This window comes from Kryptolebias marmoratus, linkage group LG13 (assembly GCF_001649575.2).
Source record: "Kryptolebias marmoratus isolate JLee-2015 linkage group LG13, ASM164957v2, whole genome shotgun sequence".
Taxonomy (NCBI): domain Eukaryota; kingdom Metazoa; phylum Chordata; class Actinopteri; order Cyprinodontiformes; family Rivulidae; genus Kryptolebias; species Kryptolebias marmoratus.
This window is the reverse complement of record NC_051442.1, coordinates 23,059,014-23,074,722: the sequence shown is the minus strand read 5'-3', so window position 1 is coordinate 23,074,722 and position 15,709 is coordinate 23,059,014. Positions and strand designations below refer to the sequence as shown.

The 15,709-nt window shown below is 39.3% G+C and overlaps 3 protein-coding genes across 4 annotated transcripts in view; all 3 read left to right on the top strand.

Moving 5' to 3' along the window:
- ska2 (spindle and kinetochore associated complex subunit 2) overlaps window positions 1-10,519 on the top strand; it is an 18,354-nt gene extending 7,835 nt beyond the window's left edge. Inside the window, exons 3-7 of the mRNA XM_017435108.3 lie at window positions 1,591-1,767; window positions 2,426-2,500; window positions 5,039-5,081; window positions 7,917-8,040; window positions 9,966-10,519. Coding sequence (XP_017290597.1) covers window positions 1,591-1,767; window positions 2,426-2,500; window positions 5,039-5,081; window positions 7,917-8,040; window positions 9,966-10,092 — 546 coding nt within the window. The 3' untranslated portion in view covers window positions 10,093-10,519. The remainder of the gene's footprint in view (window positions 1-1,590; window positions 1,768-2,425; window positions 2,501-5,038; window positions 5,082-7,916; window positions 8,041-9,965) is intronic.
- Window positions 10,520-10,909: 390 nt separating this feature from the next.
- LOC108247188 (histone H3-like) lies at window positions 10,910-11,382 on the top strand (the record flags this gene model as incomplete). Its single annotated transcript, XM_017435114.2, has 1 exon — window positions 10,910-11,382. A coding segment is annotated over one exon (444 nt), but the record flags the coding sequence as incomplete, so codon positions are not given.
- Window positions 11,383-12,604: 1,222 nt separating this feature from the next.
- amot (angiomotin) overlaps window positions 12,605-15,709 on the top strand; it is a 43,978-nt gene continuing 40,873 nt past the window's right edge. For both annotated transcript variants that reach the window (XM_017435138.3, XM_017435135.3), the window contains exon 1: window positions 12,605-13,150. The gene's annotated coding sequence lies outside the window, so the exon portion shown is untranslated. The remainder of the gene's footprint in view (window positions 13,151-15,709) is intronic.

The following is a 15,709-nucleotide window of genomic DNA, read 5'->3' as shown; positions in this document are numbered from 1 at the left end:
CATACAGCTTGATGTCATCCATGTAGAGGAGGTGACTGATGGTGGCCCCATTCTTGAGTCGGTATCCGTAGCCAGTCTTGTTGATGATTTGGCTGAGGGGGTTCAGTCCTATGCAGAACAGCAGTGGGGACAGCGCATCTCCTTGGTATATGCCACATTTGATAGACACTTGTGCTATATATATATATATATATATATATATATATATTTAGAAATATTTTTATTTTTTTATGTGTGGTAATGTGGTGAGTGGTGGGGCGGCGCCCTTGCGCCCTTTATTGGCCAGCCACCACTGATTTAAGCATGAGCTTCTCTACAGTCTCACCAATAAGAGTTTTTGGAGAAGACTACTGCTGCCCTGGCTCCGCTTGAGAAGTTGACATAAAAAGTAAGCTCCCCTGATTTTCAAACACAAAGCAATCGTAAGAAGTGAGACAGCATGTATTAGCAGACGTGACGTGAAGTTTTTGTGGTAAGGCTGACAGAATCAGATTCTCACACCTGAACTGTTAAGACATGCTGATTATATTCTATCTTAAATATGTTCTTAATAAGAGAAAAATGTGAATGCTGTCACTTCAACACATTATTCAGGGGGTATCTACAAAAGGTCTACTGTGAGTTTTGGTTTTCATTTTCCATTTAAATAGAGACGCGCTGGTGGAGAGGACACTTCACTTTTTTGAGTGCACTCGTCCTAAACATGATAACTTCACTTCAGAGCTCTGATAGTTCATATTAAATAACCAAAAAAACATTTACCTCAAGGTCTGTGAATGCTGCTGGTCAGGGTTCACCTCCCTGGGATGTCAGGGGTTCAAAACTCTGCTTGATGCTCTGTAGTTTGAAATAACTCACTTCATGTTTTCATTCAAAGTCCAGTTTTGAGAAAATTTTCAATTTTCAAAAATGTAGGACCTTTTATTTCAACAGTCGGAGCAAAACATGCACTTCACTTTGTAATTTTTGTAGCTGATGCTTTTAGTCCAATAATATACACAAAAAACAGCAGGAGAAGAATTATTCTGTGAATTCACTGGCACCACCAGCTGGCAGAAGCAGGTTACTGCATGTCTCACTTCTGCCTTTTTAAAAAAAAAAAGTTTTAAATACAGGTCAGCAAGATTAAATCTATGTAAAAAATATAAGATAAATATGTGATGGCAACAAAATGTCCTGCAGAAATAACATTTACAACCCAAATTAAATTTAAAAGAAATGTGATTTATTTGCTGTGTTTTGATGTTCTGTGTCTTTTTCTTTATATCTCATCATGTCTCACTTGCCTTCACTGACCACACTGTTTAGTACTCTTATATCTGCAAGTACTCAAGTGTAAATGCTTGTACTCTGTTTGAAAATATGTGATATTGGTGCATCTCTAAAAATGGTCAATGTAAAGTGTTGTGGAAATCAAGTTGTTCCTTCATTGTTCAGTTGCTGTCTGACTGAAGGGAACCGGTGCACAACTGACAGCAGCTGAGTGTAGATCAGAAAGAAAAATAGCGTTTCTCACAGAGAAAATAGAAAAGTAAACTGAGTGTGTCAGAGTGGGTGAACGCAGGCTGATGACTGACTCTGTACCTGCAGGAAAATGTGTCCGTGATGCTAGAAAGTCTGAAGACTATCAAGGCCAAACACTCGATGCTGAAGAATCAGGTGAAGGAGATCACAGAAGCCCAGAGAGAGTCCATGGAGTCCATCAGAACCAGCCTGAGCAGAGCCATGGAGCTGGTCCAACACTGTCAGCAGACGTCTGGTCTGCAGGTGCGCAAACTTGTGACTTCTTCATATCAGTTGGCTGTGGCTGCCATCTTGAATTGGGTTGACTTCAAAAGTTAGTCAGTTATAGACGTACATCCAAAGATTACTTTCTGAGAGTTTTATTTAAATGTGTGGAGCGGTCTTGAGATGTTTTGCTAAAAGACGGTCAAACACACACACACACACACACACACACAAAAACATTATCACTGTTTTCTCTTTGGCAGCTGACAATAAAAGTATTTGATTATTGTTGATTAACTGGCCAATATTCAGCCATAACCAACATTAAGATATATTTTTAATGAATGTGTTGGCAGTTTATTTGGTATTTTACCTGTCAAATGTACTCATAATGCAGTAAAGATTTTATGGCTTCTTTTTAATATTTTATCTGCTTTACTATCATTGGTAGTTTTAAAAGTTTTTTTTAAAAAGCCAAATCAGAAACAAAGGCTGAATTATCTACAGGCTAGAAAACCTTAAAGTAAACCAATAGTTCCACTGTTTGACAAGTAACATTAGTTTTTAACCTGAACTAAAAATAATAATAATTAGGAAATAAATTCCCATCTTTTCAGAATTCAATGTTGTGTTCAAAGCAGCATACACCTAATCCATTTATTACATTTATTGTTTTCAAACTTTTTTTAACTCTTAGGCTGAGGCACTGACGGAGTCAGAGCAGCAGTCAGCAGCTCTGCTGGGGTCAGAGGTCAGTCGGATCATAGCAGAGGTAAGTTGTCTTTATTTTAAAACACTGATTAGTCTTCACAGAATGATTTATTCAGGTTGGCTTTGTAGAGATTCAGTAGACTGCTGTATGAATGTGTGTGTGGATGGGTAAATGAGGGCACAGATTGTGTTGTAAAGCTCTTTGAGTGGCCTGATTGGCTAGAAAGGCACTATATAAGTACAGTCTATTTACCATTTACCATTAAGTACATATTTGATTAATAAAACACTTATCCGTGATAACTCCACAAATCCCAGCTTGGACCTTTCTGTGTGGAGTTTGGACGTTCTGGTTAACTGATGGCTCTGAATTGGCCCTCGGTGTGGGTGTGAATGGTTGTCTCTATTGGCTCATTGACAAAACAGTTCTGAAAAATGCCCCAAAGACCGGTCTGTCTTTATGCTGCCTTTAGCTGTTTAAAAATCACCAGTGGAATCGGCCATGTCCTGCAGAAATTAGAGCTTTAAGAAATTAAGTGAGCATCGCAGAACCAAGAGAGAACTCAACTTAGCTGCGTTAACGTGGAGCGCAGTGCATTAAATGTGGGAGGGACGTCTAGATCATATGGTTTTCAAAACATGAAAAATTACCTCAGTTTAGCAAATCTCTTTGTGGTTTACCAATTTTTTTTAAACTAGATGCAAAATGTTGTGTGTCATTATTGATCTTCTTTTGGTATTTAGTTTGTTGTTGTTTATTCATATGACCGTGTGGTCATACAGCCCATACATCATCACTTCCTCACATTACTGAGCCGCAACGCCAGCTTATCTGTTCACCTGTTGACCGTTTCAGCTCTGTTACTACCTCGCTTCATGGCACAAAGGTGCATTGGGGGTGGATTAAGTCAACCCCTTTTGCTGCCTCGGTTCATTCAGAATTCACACCGAGGCGTCCAGAAGACCAATGTGTGTGATTTGGGAGAACAGCTTAATTGTACGTCAGCATAACGGTTTCTTCTTTTGTTGTTTGTACACAAATGACTGAGAAAACATGGCGACCTGAACCATTAGATGAAAAAGAGAAGAAGAGAGCTGTTGTCTTTGCTCTCATGTGAAACAAACGCAAGTTTTTATTTTACAAAAAGATTAGAAGGGTTTATATATTTTATATTTAAATAACTTGAAGGCAGATTTTTAAGCACTTTAAACTTTGTTCTTGACTATGAGTTGCAGCCAATCTCAAACTAAACATGTTTTACTTTTTGGTCATGTTTTGACACGGTTTCCTTTCTTTTGTGGGGGTGGGGGTAAAATCTATTTTTAGATGCTTCATCAACATGAAAGATTCTGAATCAATTTTCAAATGTCAAAAATCTGATTTGTTAACATTAATCTACTCTGCCACTTTAAGTCAGCAGAGTAGTTGCCGCTCAGTGCCGTTTGTCTTCGAGTTACTGAAGCTTCCTGTCGTAGAAACCTGTAGGTTCTGGTGTCTACCTCCAGCAGAAACTGTGCGAGAGGCGAAGTACACTCTGGACAGGTCACAAGTCTATCACAGGGCGTGCTGAGTCATACACAAGTTAAAAGTGAGCCAGAAAAGGCTTACGTTACAAAAAGAAATTGGATAAAAGCAAGTCTGTGTAGCTGTGGTTTTTCATGACTCATCCAGTGAGTGGCTCCCTGGCCACTCAGTGGCCTGCAGTCTGCTGATGTGAACTCATCGGCTCAGAGCGGCTCACCTGGACCCTCAGCCGGGTAGGTCCTAAGAAACCATCTGGATCCAGGTAGGGGCACCAAATGAAAAGCCTCTGAATCTGCATGAAGTTGAGCCCATGACTTATGTGTAGAGAGCGGAGTCCTCTGCTCTGAATCTGTGCCTCCTGCCCCCCAACTAATGAAAAGAGATTAACTAACATCAGTGTTTTAGTTTATAAATGCTTCTCATCATGACTTATTACTCCTGTGATTTTGAAGATGAGGCAGAGCAGGGGACAAGGGCGCACACTTGTGCCTAAGCTCAGCGTGGGTACCTGGGAGACTGAAAAGGAAGTAGGTCATTTTTCCAGCTGCCCTGTTTGTCATGATGTCAAAGAAAAGGCCTGGCATCATGTTTATGAGAAGGAGGAGAAAAGTGGGCAGTAGCGGTGCAGGTTTATAATTCAGTTTAAAGGTGTAAAGACTGGCTTCAGGTGAGCTGCAGAGTGATCAAGTCACTGTAAATACTGGACACACACACACACACGATTCAGGGCACAGACAATACTCACAATAAATTACAATGTGGATCTATTTCAAGGTCTTCTTGATCGAAATCTATATGAGTAGTCATCTGAAGCTGCTTTGTGTGCGCTCTGACGGGACACAAATGAAAATGAAAATAAAATATCTCTGATATTAACAGCATGTGATGAGACAAAGTTCATTGAGGGAAACTGTTCTTTACACTAATGAAATTTATCTGTAAGGTTTCAAACTCCTGTATGTTAACAACCTGCTCTCAGGAAAACTTCATTTACACTCGATAACAGGAAAACCAACAGATTTAGTCAAAAACAAACAGAACTGTGATTGTTCCTGTTTTATTTTCTTCTTCCAGGTGCCTCCTACAGTTACAACTTCTGACCAGAAGCAACCACAGAGTGAGTCTCTTACCTTTTGTTCTGGGTGCAGGGCTGCAGAAAGTTCTAGTGTCTGTTTGTGATCTGGTCTGGTTCTGGGATGGACCAACACTTCAGTATATTGTTTCATAAATGTTTAAAAGATTTCTATGAATTTATCAGCAGAATATTTTTTCAGATGAATTTTTCTAAAATGTTCATGTGCTTCATGTCAGCCATTTATTTTACGTAAATGTGATTCTTTTAGTTTTCTATTTTTAATAAATCTGTAAAAAAAAAAAAATTTTCACATTATCATAATGGAGTATTGAGTGTACACTTTTGAGGAAAAAGATTAATTCAATACAAAGTGGAGAGCGGTTGGTGTCGCACACAAAACGGTTCCATGTGAACCCCTTTTTTCGCAGGGCAGTTTATTGTGTGACACAGAGTACGCTAAAAATTGGGCCTGGTTTTAATATTTGCACTTCCACCCTCGTTCCACCCTCGTGTCCTTCAAATGTGCGTTCATGTTGAAGGGTTAAAGTGTGTAGTGTGTCCCAATCAGTGTTGCCATGTGAGAAATGTAGGATTATCATACCAATACCAATCAATGAAATTATCGTATTTTGAGGGAAATTATCGTACAGCCGTCATAAGTCTATTGATGCGCTATGGTCACTGTAGTGTTGAATAGCGTCTAACAGGAACTCACAGCTTTGTGATGTCAGCACGGAATGGATTAATCAGCAGCCCCACAGTTGCGTTCTTCTTCTTCTGTTCTTTTATAGCGGTTGGCAAACCACTTATGGTGCATTACCGCCACCTTCTAGATTGGAGTGTGGATCAGATACATAAAACTATATTCTTTCTAAAACGCCTATTCTTCTTAAAAACCTAAAAATACTCCTAAAGATTACATCCTCTGATGATCTCATTATCTTTTTTGACAATGAAAGGGATTTGAATTAAACTGCAGAAATATGGCAGTGGTGACAGAGCAAGCTGCATCTGCCACGAAAAAAGCAGTTTTCAAATGTAAAGTATTGAAATAATTCTTGTTTCACTCTGCTGTACATGTGTGAATACTATCAAACTTTGCTCCATATTCAACAAGTCAAAACACATTTGAACAGCCAAATATCTCCTGCAATGATTTTGGAAAGCAAAAATACCTAAACTGTACTTCTTAAAATACCAAAACATCGACCGCCCTGTTCTGTTGGATGTTGCAGTTATGACGCAGAGGCGCATGTCGATGACATCACCCGTACTGTCCCAATTCTCCAATTTTTGCATGCCTGTAACCTGCGCACACGAACCCTTATGTACACTTCAACTTAGTACACGCTTCATAGAGGGGCGTAGGGTGTAGTGTGAGACTTGGGACTGGGCCTTGATCTTTGCACGGACGTGTCCGGCGGACGTCCGCCTCGAGTACGCGTGGACCTCCAGTCAAGAACACCCAAGTATGTGAGGGCCTTTACATCGATGCAGTATTCTCTAAAAAGATGGGGTCGTTTTGTTTCGCTTAATGCACCTTATATATGACAAAAGTTTTAAAATGGACCATTTATTGACGCTGCGCCTTGTAGTGCGGAAAATATGGTAATTTCAGTGTTACTAATGAGGAATGGGAAACTCTGGGAGTCAACATACTTATTTACTTGGCAACAGTTTAGTTGGAAAAACTTAAATAGATTTATTATTATTATTATTATTATTACCACTCCACAACAAATATCTAGGCACTGTAACAAGATGTTGGTGGTTTTGTGAAATTAATGGTTAATGTTTTTTGGGTATGTCCTAATTTTTTATCCATTTTGGAAGGAAATCCATCAACATTTAGGTGTGTTTCCTTTTGAATGTCACTCAGTGTATTTGGGAAACTCTTCTTTTAAAAGATGGGATTAACATGTTAAGAAACTATTTCAGATTCTTTTACTAGTGAGTAAAAAGTTTACCACAAGAAGGTGGTTAAAACCAGATTCACCTGCAGTGGAATGGTGGGTCGATATAATCCACATTATTTATGTTATGGAAAAAAAATGACTTTTTCATTTAGACTTTAAATGGAAAAAATTCTCTTGGACTTGGTCAGAATGGACAGAATATGTAAAACCAACATGCTCAGAATTTTTTTTGGACTTTGTAAAAACATTGAATGATATGATATATATTACATTTATTTTAACTCATACCATGAACTGAGTTTTTTTGTCTCAGCGTAACCCTCCCTCTTAAATGTATAATTTGTTTATTTGTTTGTGTGAAAATACAATTTGTTGAAAATAATTGTTTAGCTTTAGTTGATGAAAGTGATATGTGAAGTAAGTTCATGCATTGCAAAGGTAACTGCATTATGAAGTGCCAAAGTATTTAATAAAAACTGTCACGAACCACAGCATAAATTTATAGAGAAAATCAATGAATGTACATCTACAGCTGAGTAACGTTTAAAGCCACCGCAGCTAATTGACTTTAGCCAACACAAAATGGCTATAGCTGCCAAATATATAGATATTGAACTGAAGTTTTGTGTGGTAATAGCTGAGGGTAATCCCGAACACATACTCCAAGGGCTAACAGATCTCACAACATCACTTGAGATTGCACATAAAGGTTGGACCAAAACAGCCATAACGCTGACCTCCTGACCAAAAGATGATCTTAGTTTGAAACTCTGGCACATGCATTGCTTCAAGAAATACTAGGCTTTTAATATTTAATGACTTTGACTCTCAGAATCTGGGCAAAAGCAAACCAAAGCAGGAGGGAGCACATTCAGAATAAAGCCTCTTTCTTCACTTTCACTTCAGCTAGTTTTTCTTCTTGCATCTGGCCATTAATGTCCCTGTATGTGTTGGTCTCCAGGCTGCGAGTATGAAGAAGTGAGTGCAGCCACGCTGGAGGCAGTTCCTCTCAGCGTCCGCTCCAACGTCAAGTTGGCTGAGCTGAATGAATTCTACCAGCAGCTGCAGCAGCATCTCAGCAACAGGTTGGAACAGCAGCGTGGACTTTCTGTAGGAAAGAACATTTGTGATGAGAGGAAACGAGTTATTTTTCAGAGGTTATTCCATTCCATAGGAAATACTGGGTTATATAACCCATCTCAGCTTAAAGTCAGAGTAATGGTGATAAGCTTAAACATCTTTTAATCGAGAAAATAAGAAGTCAGCTGAAAAGGAAAACCATTCCAGTTCATGGTATGCCAAATGATTTTTTAGTCAGTCAGTTACACTTTTAGTTTAGTTTACAGTCACTTTATTTGTAATATTTCTTGTTTTTATAGACCGAACGGTCTCTTGTTAAGAGGGGTGTAACAGGACGCTCTGCTCATGAGACAAGATTTTAGGAATGTTTTTAAGAAAAAAGGTTTTGCCACAGACTCAACTGTCTGGCCTTTCTCAGGTCGGATTTCACCCGAGTCTCTTCAGACTTGAGATCAGAGCTTCTACTAGACATGAGTTGGGTTGTGGCTATGTGACATTTGACCTTAGGGGGTCATTTTCCAGGGATTAAAGGTCTCCGTCATCGCGACAGATTTCCGTCATTTGGAATGTGGCCAGGATGGATTTCCATCATCTGCAAAAATGAGAAGGGGGAAAAAAAACAACTGTTTTTTGTTGTGGTCCCATTAAAGTTATCCAATATAATTATTAAACAGAGATTAAACTGACCTGCTTTCAACAAATAAAGAGAACTAGAGCCAAGGTTTTATCCAGACCAGAGCAGGGAGGGTCCGGGTGCAAGCAGTGTGGACAACTTAAAGACTTTGGTGCTATATTTCATGAGTTCCCAATTCCTTTGGTGACTATTTGAAAAAACAAGCAACCTTTTCTGGTGTTTTTAGAGACTTTTGAAGTCTGACTTGAGATCAAGTATGGTTCTTTTTAAACAGCTTTTTTTGTTTAAATGAAGTTAAATGTTTTAAAAAGTATAAAAGGTAAAAAAAAAGAAAAAAGTCATAGCACGCTATTTCCAGTCAAGCTGAACATTCTGGTATATTAATGGTTAAATTAGCACAAAGTATGTGGAAGTAGTTTGATTGCAACAAACATTTGGAAGAACAGTAAAACAGTGCGAATGCTGACTCAGCGTTGACACGGGTAAAGACTTTTCATGACACCTGGACGGGGGCTCTAACTGAACACAACAGTCTGATTCTGTCTCCACCTTGCCTCAGAGTTTGACTCTTTTCCTCTAAACTCGTATGGATTAACGAGAGGTTTAAACTTCCTCAGCTCCACAGTCGACAGTCACTGTGAACTCAGCCCTAAGTCTGTTCTGTTGTAAATCAATAAGCTACAGAGACTCTTCCTCTAAGCATGTAGCTGCAGAGGAGGCTGGGAGAAGCTGCTCTCACACAGGTTGTGTGATCTGTGCTGATCCTTGTGGCTAACACAATGGATTTTAAAGTCGGACATCTTCAGTGCTATTTTCACCGTCATGCGGCTTCACAAGTTTCAACCTGACAAGAAAAGCTTATTACCGTATTTTCCTGTCTATAAGGCGCACTTAAAAGCCTTCAATTTTCTCAAAAAAAGGGACAGTGCGCCTTATAATCCGGAGCACCTTGTATATGTAAGAACTCCTAATGTTTTAGTATCACTTTGGTAAACTATAATGCTGCACCGCTTGCAGCATTAACGCTCAGTTATAGTCGCGCGAGGACCTAAGCGAGCGGTGTAGGCATTTATACGTGACTCTTACGTTGGTGCAGTATTCTCCGAAAGACAAAGAATTGTTTCGCTTAATGCGCCCTACAGTCCTGTGTGCCTTTGAAAATGGACCATTCATTGACAGTGAGTCTTATAATCCAGTGTGCCCCATAGTGCAGAAAATATGGTAGTTTAGACCCAGATGATGCACAGCTGGGTTTTACTGTTGTTACACTTTTCTGTTTCTCTCTGTCCTCCGCAGAGAGTCACTTACCGTCCAGAGAATGAAGCAGCTGAAGCTGAAGGTGAGCGATGTGAAGCTGAGGGTCTTGCAGCACATTGGTGTGGTGGATCTGGACCGAAAAGGCCAAGTCCGTCTGGTGCTGTGACGGTCCACTGGGTTGGGCTGCTTCTTTGTTTGTTGCAGAAGCTTTGAGATCACAGACCGACCTCCAAGTTAGAAGTTTCTTGCCTCAATAATTCATCTCTCTCTGCAGTCCTCCTGAAACCGGAGCAGCTTTAAAATGTGTTTCTGCTCATTCTGAACTGTAGGTCAAAAGCTTCATCATTCCTGCTTACATAAAAAATAAAAAACAGGACATATCTGTCTAAAATCATCTGAAACATCTGATGCTTCCGGTTTTTAAATGCTGATATTCTGTTTTCCTACCACTGACACATTTAATAATTAGAACTAAGAAAACAGAAAGTGATGTATGTGAGGGAGCTGGGGCTCAGTGAAAGGTTGACCTGTTGTATGCTGACTTCTGATGCACTTATTCACCTTAATGTAAATAAAGGTTTTGTTGTCTGTTATTTGGCTTTTTTTTGAACATCTTGAAAGAGACACTTCTGATTTCAGTTTATTCCCAGTCAACATTTAAACTTTTAACCTTTCCAGGATGGAAAGTTTCCATTACAGAAGACTTCTGTAATTGCTTCTAGAATTGCACCGCTAAAGGAGTATGTTGGAGTAGTTCTGTTACATTTAGTCTGAGATATTGCTTTTGAAATCTTTATTCCTCTTTTTGTCTTGATGTAAATCACCTTTTTTGTATGATTACTTCCTCTGGTATCAGATGCCGTACAGCGGGAAGGATTTTTACTGAAATCTTTTTACTTTTGGACATTTTGTTATGATGCGTAACCATAATAACAAGGTGTTTTGTTTTTTTTTCACAACTGAGAAAAGATGATTAACATCTTTTACTCTTCAGTGTTAAATGTGAAGAACCCTGTCTAGTCATAGCCAGAACCAAGCAGAGCGCCCGTAAATCCACCGGAGGTAAAGCTCCCAGGAAGCAGCTCGCCATCAAAGCTGCCTGCAAGAGCGCCCCGTCTACCGGTGGTTTGAAGAAGCCTCACCACTACAGGCCTGGGAATGTGGCTCTCAGGAAGATTTGCTGCTACCAGAAGTCCACCAAGCTGCTCATCCGGAAGCTGCCCTTCCAGCACCTGGTCCGGGAGATCGCCCAGGACTTCAAGACCGACCTGAGCTTCCAGAGCTCGGCCGTCATGGCTTCGCAGGAGGACAAAGAAGCTTACCCGGTGGGACTCTTTGAGGACACCAGGACAGAGGATACATTGGGACAGACTGCTATAAGGGATCCTTCCTGCCCACAGCCATCAGCATCTATAACAACTCTTTAACAAAACCAGCATTATGAGCTACAACAACATTTAATTTCCATTTGGGATTAATAAAGTATTTTTGAATTGAATTTGACTTGAATTTAATTCAGCTCATTAAAATCCACCACAAACAATAGCTCCTTTCTGAAGATTGTTGGGGATCAGTCTCAGCTACTATCACACCAAACCTCAGTTTATCTGTTAAACTGAGTGGATTATTGGTTAAGGTCAGTTGGCTGTGGCAGCCATTTTGAATCGGATTGACTCCAAAAGCTAATCACACATACAGATGTTCAGCCACTGATTACTTTCTGAGAGTTGCACTTAAAATTCAGTGTTCATGAAATATTTTGCTAACAGATACACACTTAAATGGGTAAAAACTTTACTGACTGCCTTTGCCCTTTGGTGACAATAACTATAACTGGATCATACAGGAATCAGATGCAGTGTTTGGTCCAGATCCAGGACAGATTCTTAAAGGATCAAACAGCGTGATTTGACTCGGGACCAGAAGGACCTTCGTCTGTCTGGAGCCGGCCCAGTTTGGGTGTTGGGACTGACCCAGACTGTTGAATCTTTGTTGTTTAGGTCCTTGTTACATGCTGAAGACCAACAGTAGCTAGAGAAATTACATTATCTGTCTAAATGCTGTGGGAATGACTTTGACTTGCTAAAGAAGATGAAACCAAGTTGTTAAAGCTAAAAAACAACCAAAATGCTAGCTAAAAGAAGCAAGGAGCTAGCTGGAAGGCAATAGTGAGTAAACTAAAAGTAACACCAAAAAAAGCTAGAAGTAGCAAGACGCAAGGTAAAGGTAGCAAAAGATGCGATAACTAGCAAAATGTTAGGTAAAAGCAACTAAATGTTAACTAAAATGAGCAAAACTCTAGCTAAAAGGTAAAAGTCGCAAAATGCTACCAAGAAGACAAAAGTAGTAAAATGATAGCTAAAAGCAGCTAAAGGTTAGCTAAAAGTAAAATATATGTTACAAAATCCAAGTCTTAGCACCCATCTCTTGAATGAGCTGAAAATTTTGATATATGAAATTACACAAAGTATGTAAAAGTAGTTAAATTGCAAAAAAAAGTACATAAAAATAAAAAACCGGAAAACAATGGTGTGATGTTAATGTTTTATTGTGTGAATCCTTCCCACAGTAAAGATGTCTGTCACCTTTACTGTAACTGTCACTGATTGTCTCCTGTCCGACAGCACTCGAATGCAGCTCGAAAGTCACAAAGCTCTTTTGTCCCCCTTCAGGTCTTTATTAAGGACACATAAATGAAGTTTTCTGATTTCTTATGTACTTTAAAGAGAACTTTTTAAAATCAACGGAACTTACCAGATGTTAAATGTTGAGAGTAAACTTTGAACTTTATTTTAAACTTTGTTGTTTGTTTGTGTTAATGTGTTAGATGGAGGCTCAAAGAAATCTGAATCCGTTAACGCTTCAGTAAAGAGGGGGAGGGGGGCAGAAACAGAAGAAAAACCTTCATTCCGTTTGTTTCCATTAGATGAAGAGGGGGAAGGACATTCCTCTGGAGTTTCAGGCTGAGGGGGGACTTCCTACTTCCTTCCATCTTCTTTCTGCACGTTAAAACTAAGATTTACGGGAATAACTGGACTCCGCGGCCGGGGAGCAGAAACTTTTTCCTCGGACACTTCTTTTCTCCCCCGTCCGTCCCTCCCTCCCTCCCAGGATTTCTCGGCAGACTTGAGGACGGGAAGTTAGCGGTACCGGACCGGCGGAGCAGAAAGAACCATGTTGGACTGAGTTCAGAACCGGGAGAACAAACGGTAGAGCTACATAAGGTAAATGTGCTGCGTTTACTGACACTCGTGTCTCCGAAAGTTCCTCCATTAGCCTCATCAGCTAACTGTTTCCCCGAAGGAGTCCCCGGGAACAAACCCTGGTCCACCGCGTGAGGACATGTCGGCCTTGTCTTCAGACAGGACGGGGCTGTGCCGACTGCCTGGATAACAGGAGGTGGAGGGGGCCTCTTGTCAGAAAGGAGTTGCTTTTAGTAGCGTCTCCTCAGTTTTAACCGGGGGAGGGCGGGTGTAGTTGGGGCGGGGGGGTTCTCGGTGTCTAAAGTAGTTTTGGTCTGGTTTAGTTCTCATGTGTCCTTAAAACCACCCGGGGATGGTGTATGGCGTTGTGAACTTTCTGTCTGAGTGTTTCAACATGACTTGAGTTTGTTAGAGCAGCATCTTCTCATCTGTCAGCAGCTCCACCTCTGCTCAGTCCTGGAAACAGAACTACCAGAAAACTTAATTCTGACAATGTTCAGGCTGAAAGAAGCTGAACAGAAGGTAAATTCAGCAAAACAGAAGCCAAAAGCTAAAATAAGCAAAACTTAGTAAAAGCTTAAATGACCGAAACAGTAGTTCAAAGCTAAATGTTGGAATGCAGTTGGAAAAAAGGTAAATTAGCAAGACACTAGCTAAAAGCTAAAATTAACAAAATTATAGCTGGAAGTTTATTTTGGGGAAAAAAAGAAGCTAACATTAGCAAAATTGAAACTAAAAGCTAAACTTTTTAAAACTATATCAAAAAGTTAAAGTTGGTAAACAGTAGCTAAAAGCTAAAATTAGCAAGACCATAGCTAAAAGCTAAATTAGCAACACTGAAGCGAAAAGATATTTTTTTAAAAGCTGTATCAAAAAGCCAACATTATTAAAACTGTAGCTAAAAGCTGAGCTTATCAAAACTGTATTAAAAAGCTAAAAATAGTAAAACAGTAGCTAACATAAGCAAAACTTACTGAAATCTTAATAGTTAAACTTACTGAAAAACAGTAGTTAAAAACTAAATGTCTTAATGTAGTTGCAAAAAAAGTAAATTAGTAAGACAGTAGCTGAAAGCTAAAATTAACAAAGCTGTTGTCAAAAGCTTAAATTAGCAAAACTGTAGCTAAAAGTTGAATTTATCAAAACCGTATTAAAAAGCTAAAATTAGTAAAACTAGCTAAAAGCTCAAATTAGCAAAACAGTAGCTAAAAGCTAGATTAGCAACACTGAAGCTAAGAGATAATTTTTTTAAAGCTGTGTCAAAAAGCTAACATTATTAAAACTGTATTCAAAAAGGTTAAAAACCAAAAACAACTGGACTTCTTTTCTGTAGTTGAAGATAATTTGCATTACTTATTTCAAAACTGTGCAATGAAATACAGGAAAAAAAGACAAGGTGCTCCAGTGCTTTTGGACTGGCACCCTTAACAATCTGAACAGAACTTTATTTATAAACAGAGAAAAAATATCAGTTTTCAGAAGTTACCCGGTTTAATGTAGACCGAGCCAATTCACAAAATCTACAATTCAAATTGAGGATTGTAGTCAGAACTCGAACAGTGTGAACGCTGAGTCAGCCTGTTTATTGTTTCTACTGTACATCTTTTTGTAATCAAACCACTTCCACTTCTGTGATATTTTAATCATTCATTTATCAAAACATTCAGCTCGATCAAGAGCAGTGTAATGACTTTTAGTATTTGTACCTTTTTAAAAGTTTTAAATTATTTAACTGTATCTAGATATATTTGACCATAGAAATAGATTATCTTCAGTTCTTTCAAAAACATTGTTCCCTGAAATCTACTTCAGCATTCTTGCTCAGGGTTTCCCCCAGCGTATTATAAGCCTGGCAGGACACCAGGCTTTGCGGAGCTTGTTTATTATAAATACGTAATTTTTTATACACGTTTTTTTCACCCGCTCCCCCAAAACCGCTACCTTTATGTACCTCACCGCGCGAGGGTGTGTGCACCAACAGTGACACAGTCGCACTGCCCCCCCCCTCCCCCAAAGCACAAAGTGCTCAGCCAAGTTTCCATAGACTTCCATTAAATTTAAAACTAGAAGCACTCAGAGAGCGCAAACCTCCACCAAGGCCATAACCATCAGAAATGTTTGGGTTTTTTGTGACAGCCCCAACATTTCCTGAAAATTTCGTCCAAATCTGTTCATTCATTATTATTTTGTAATCTTGCTAACAGACAAACAAACACAACCGAAAACATGACCTCTTTGGCAGAGGTAAAGATTAGGATTAGGATATTTAATCTCAAAAATCTTTCTTCAAAACTAAAAGTGAAGGACCATGTCTCCTATATAAAACACTATAGAAATAATTTGTGTGTGACCATTAGTCTTCTGCTGCTCGTTGTTCAAAAACTTTTAGGATCTGACTCCTAGTTTTTGCACTTCACCTGTTTGAGACTTACTTTTCAGTCTGTTTCTGTCTGCGTCTCATTGCCTTGGCAGTCGGGGAGTGACAGACACAGGTTTGTGGTTACCTCGGTGACCATAATGAGCCACTGGCAGCAGCTTTAACGCTTCTTGTTTATCTTGGTTCTCTTTACACTTCTTTCA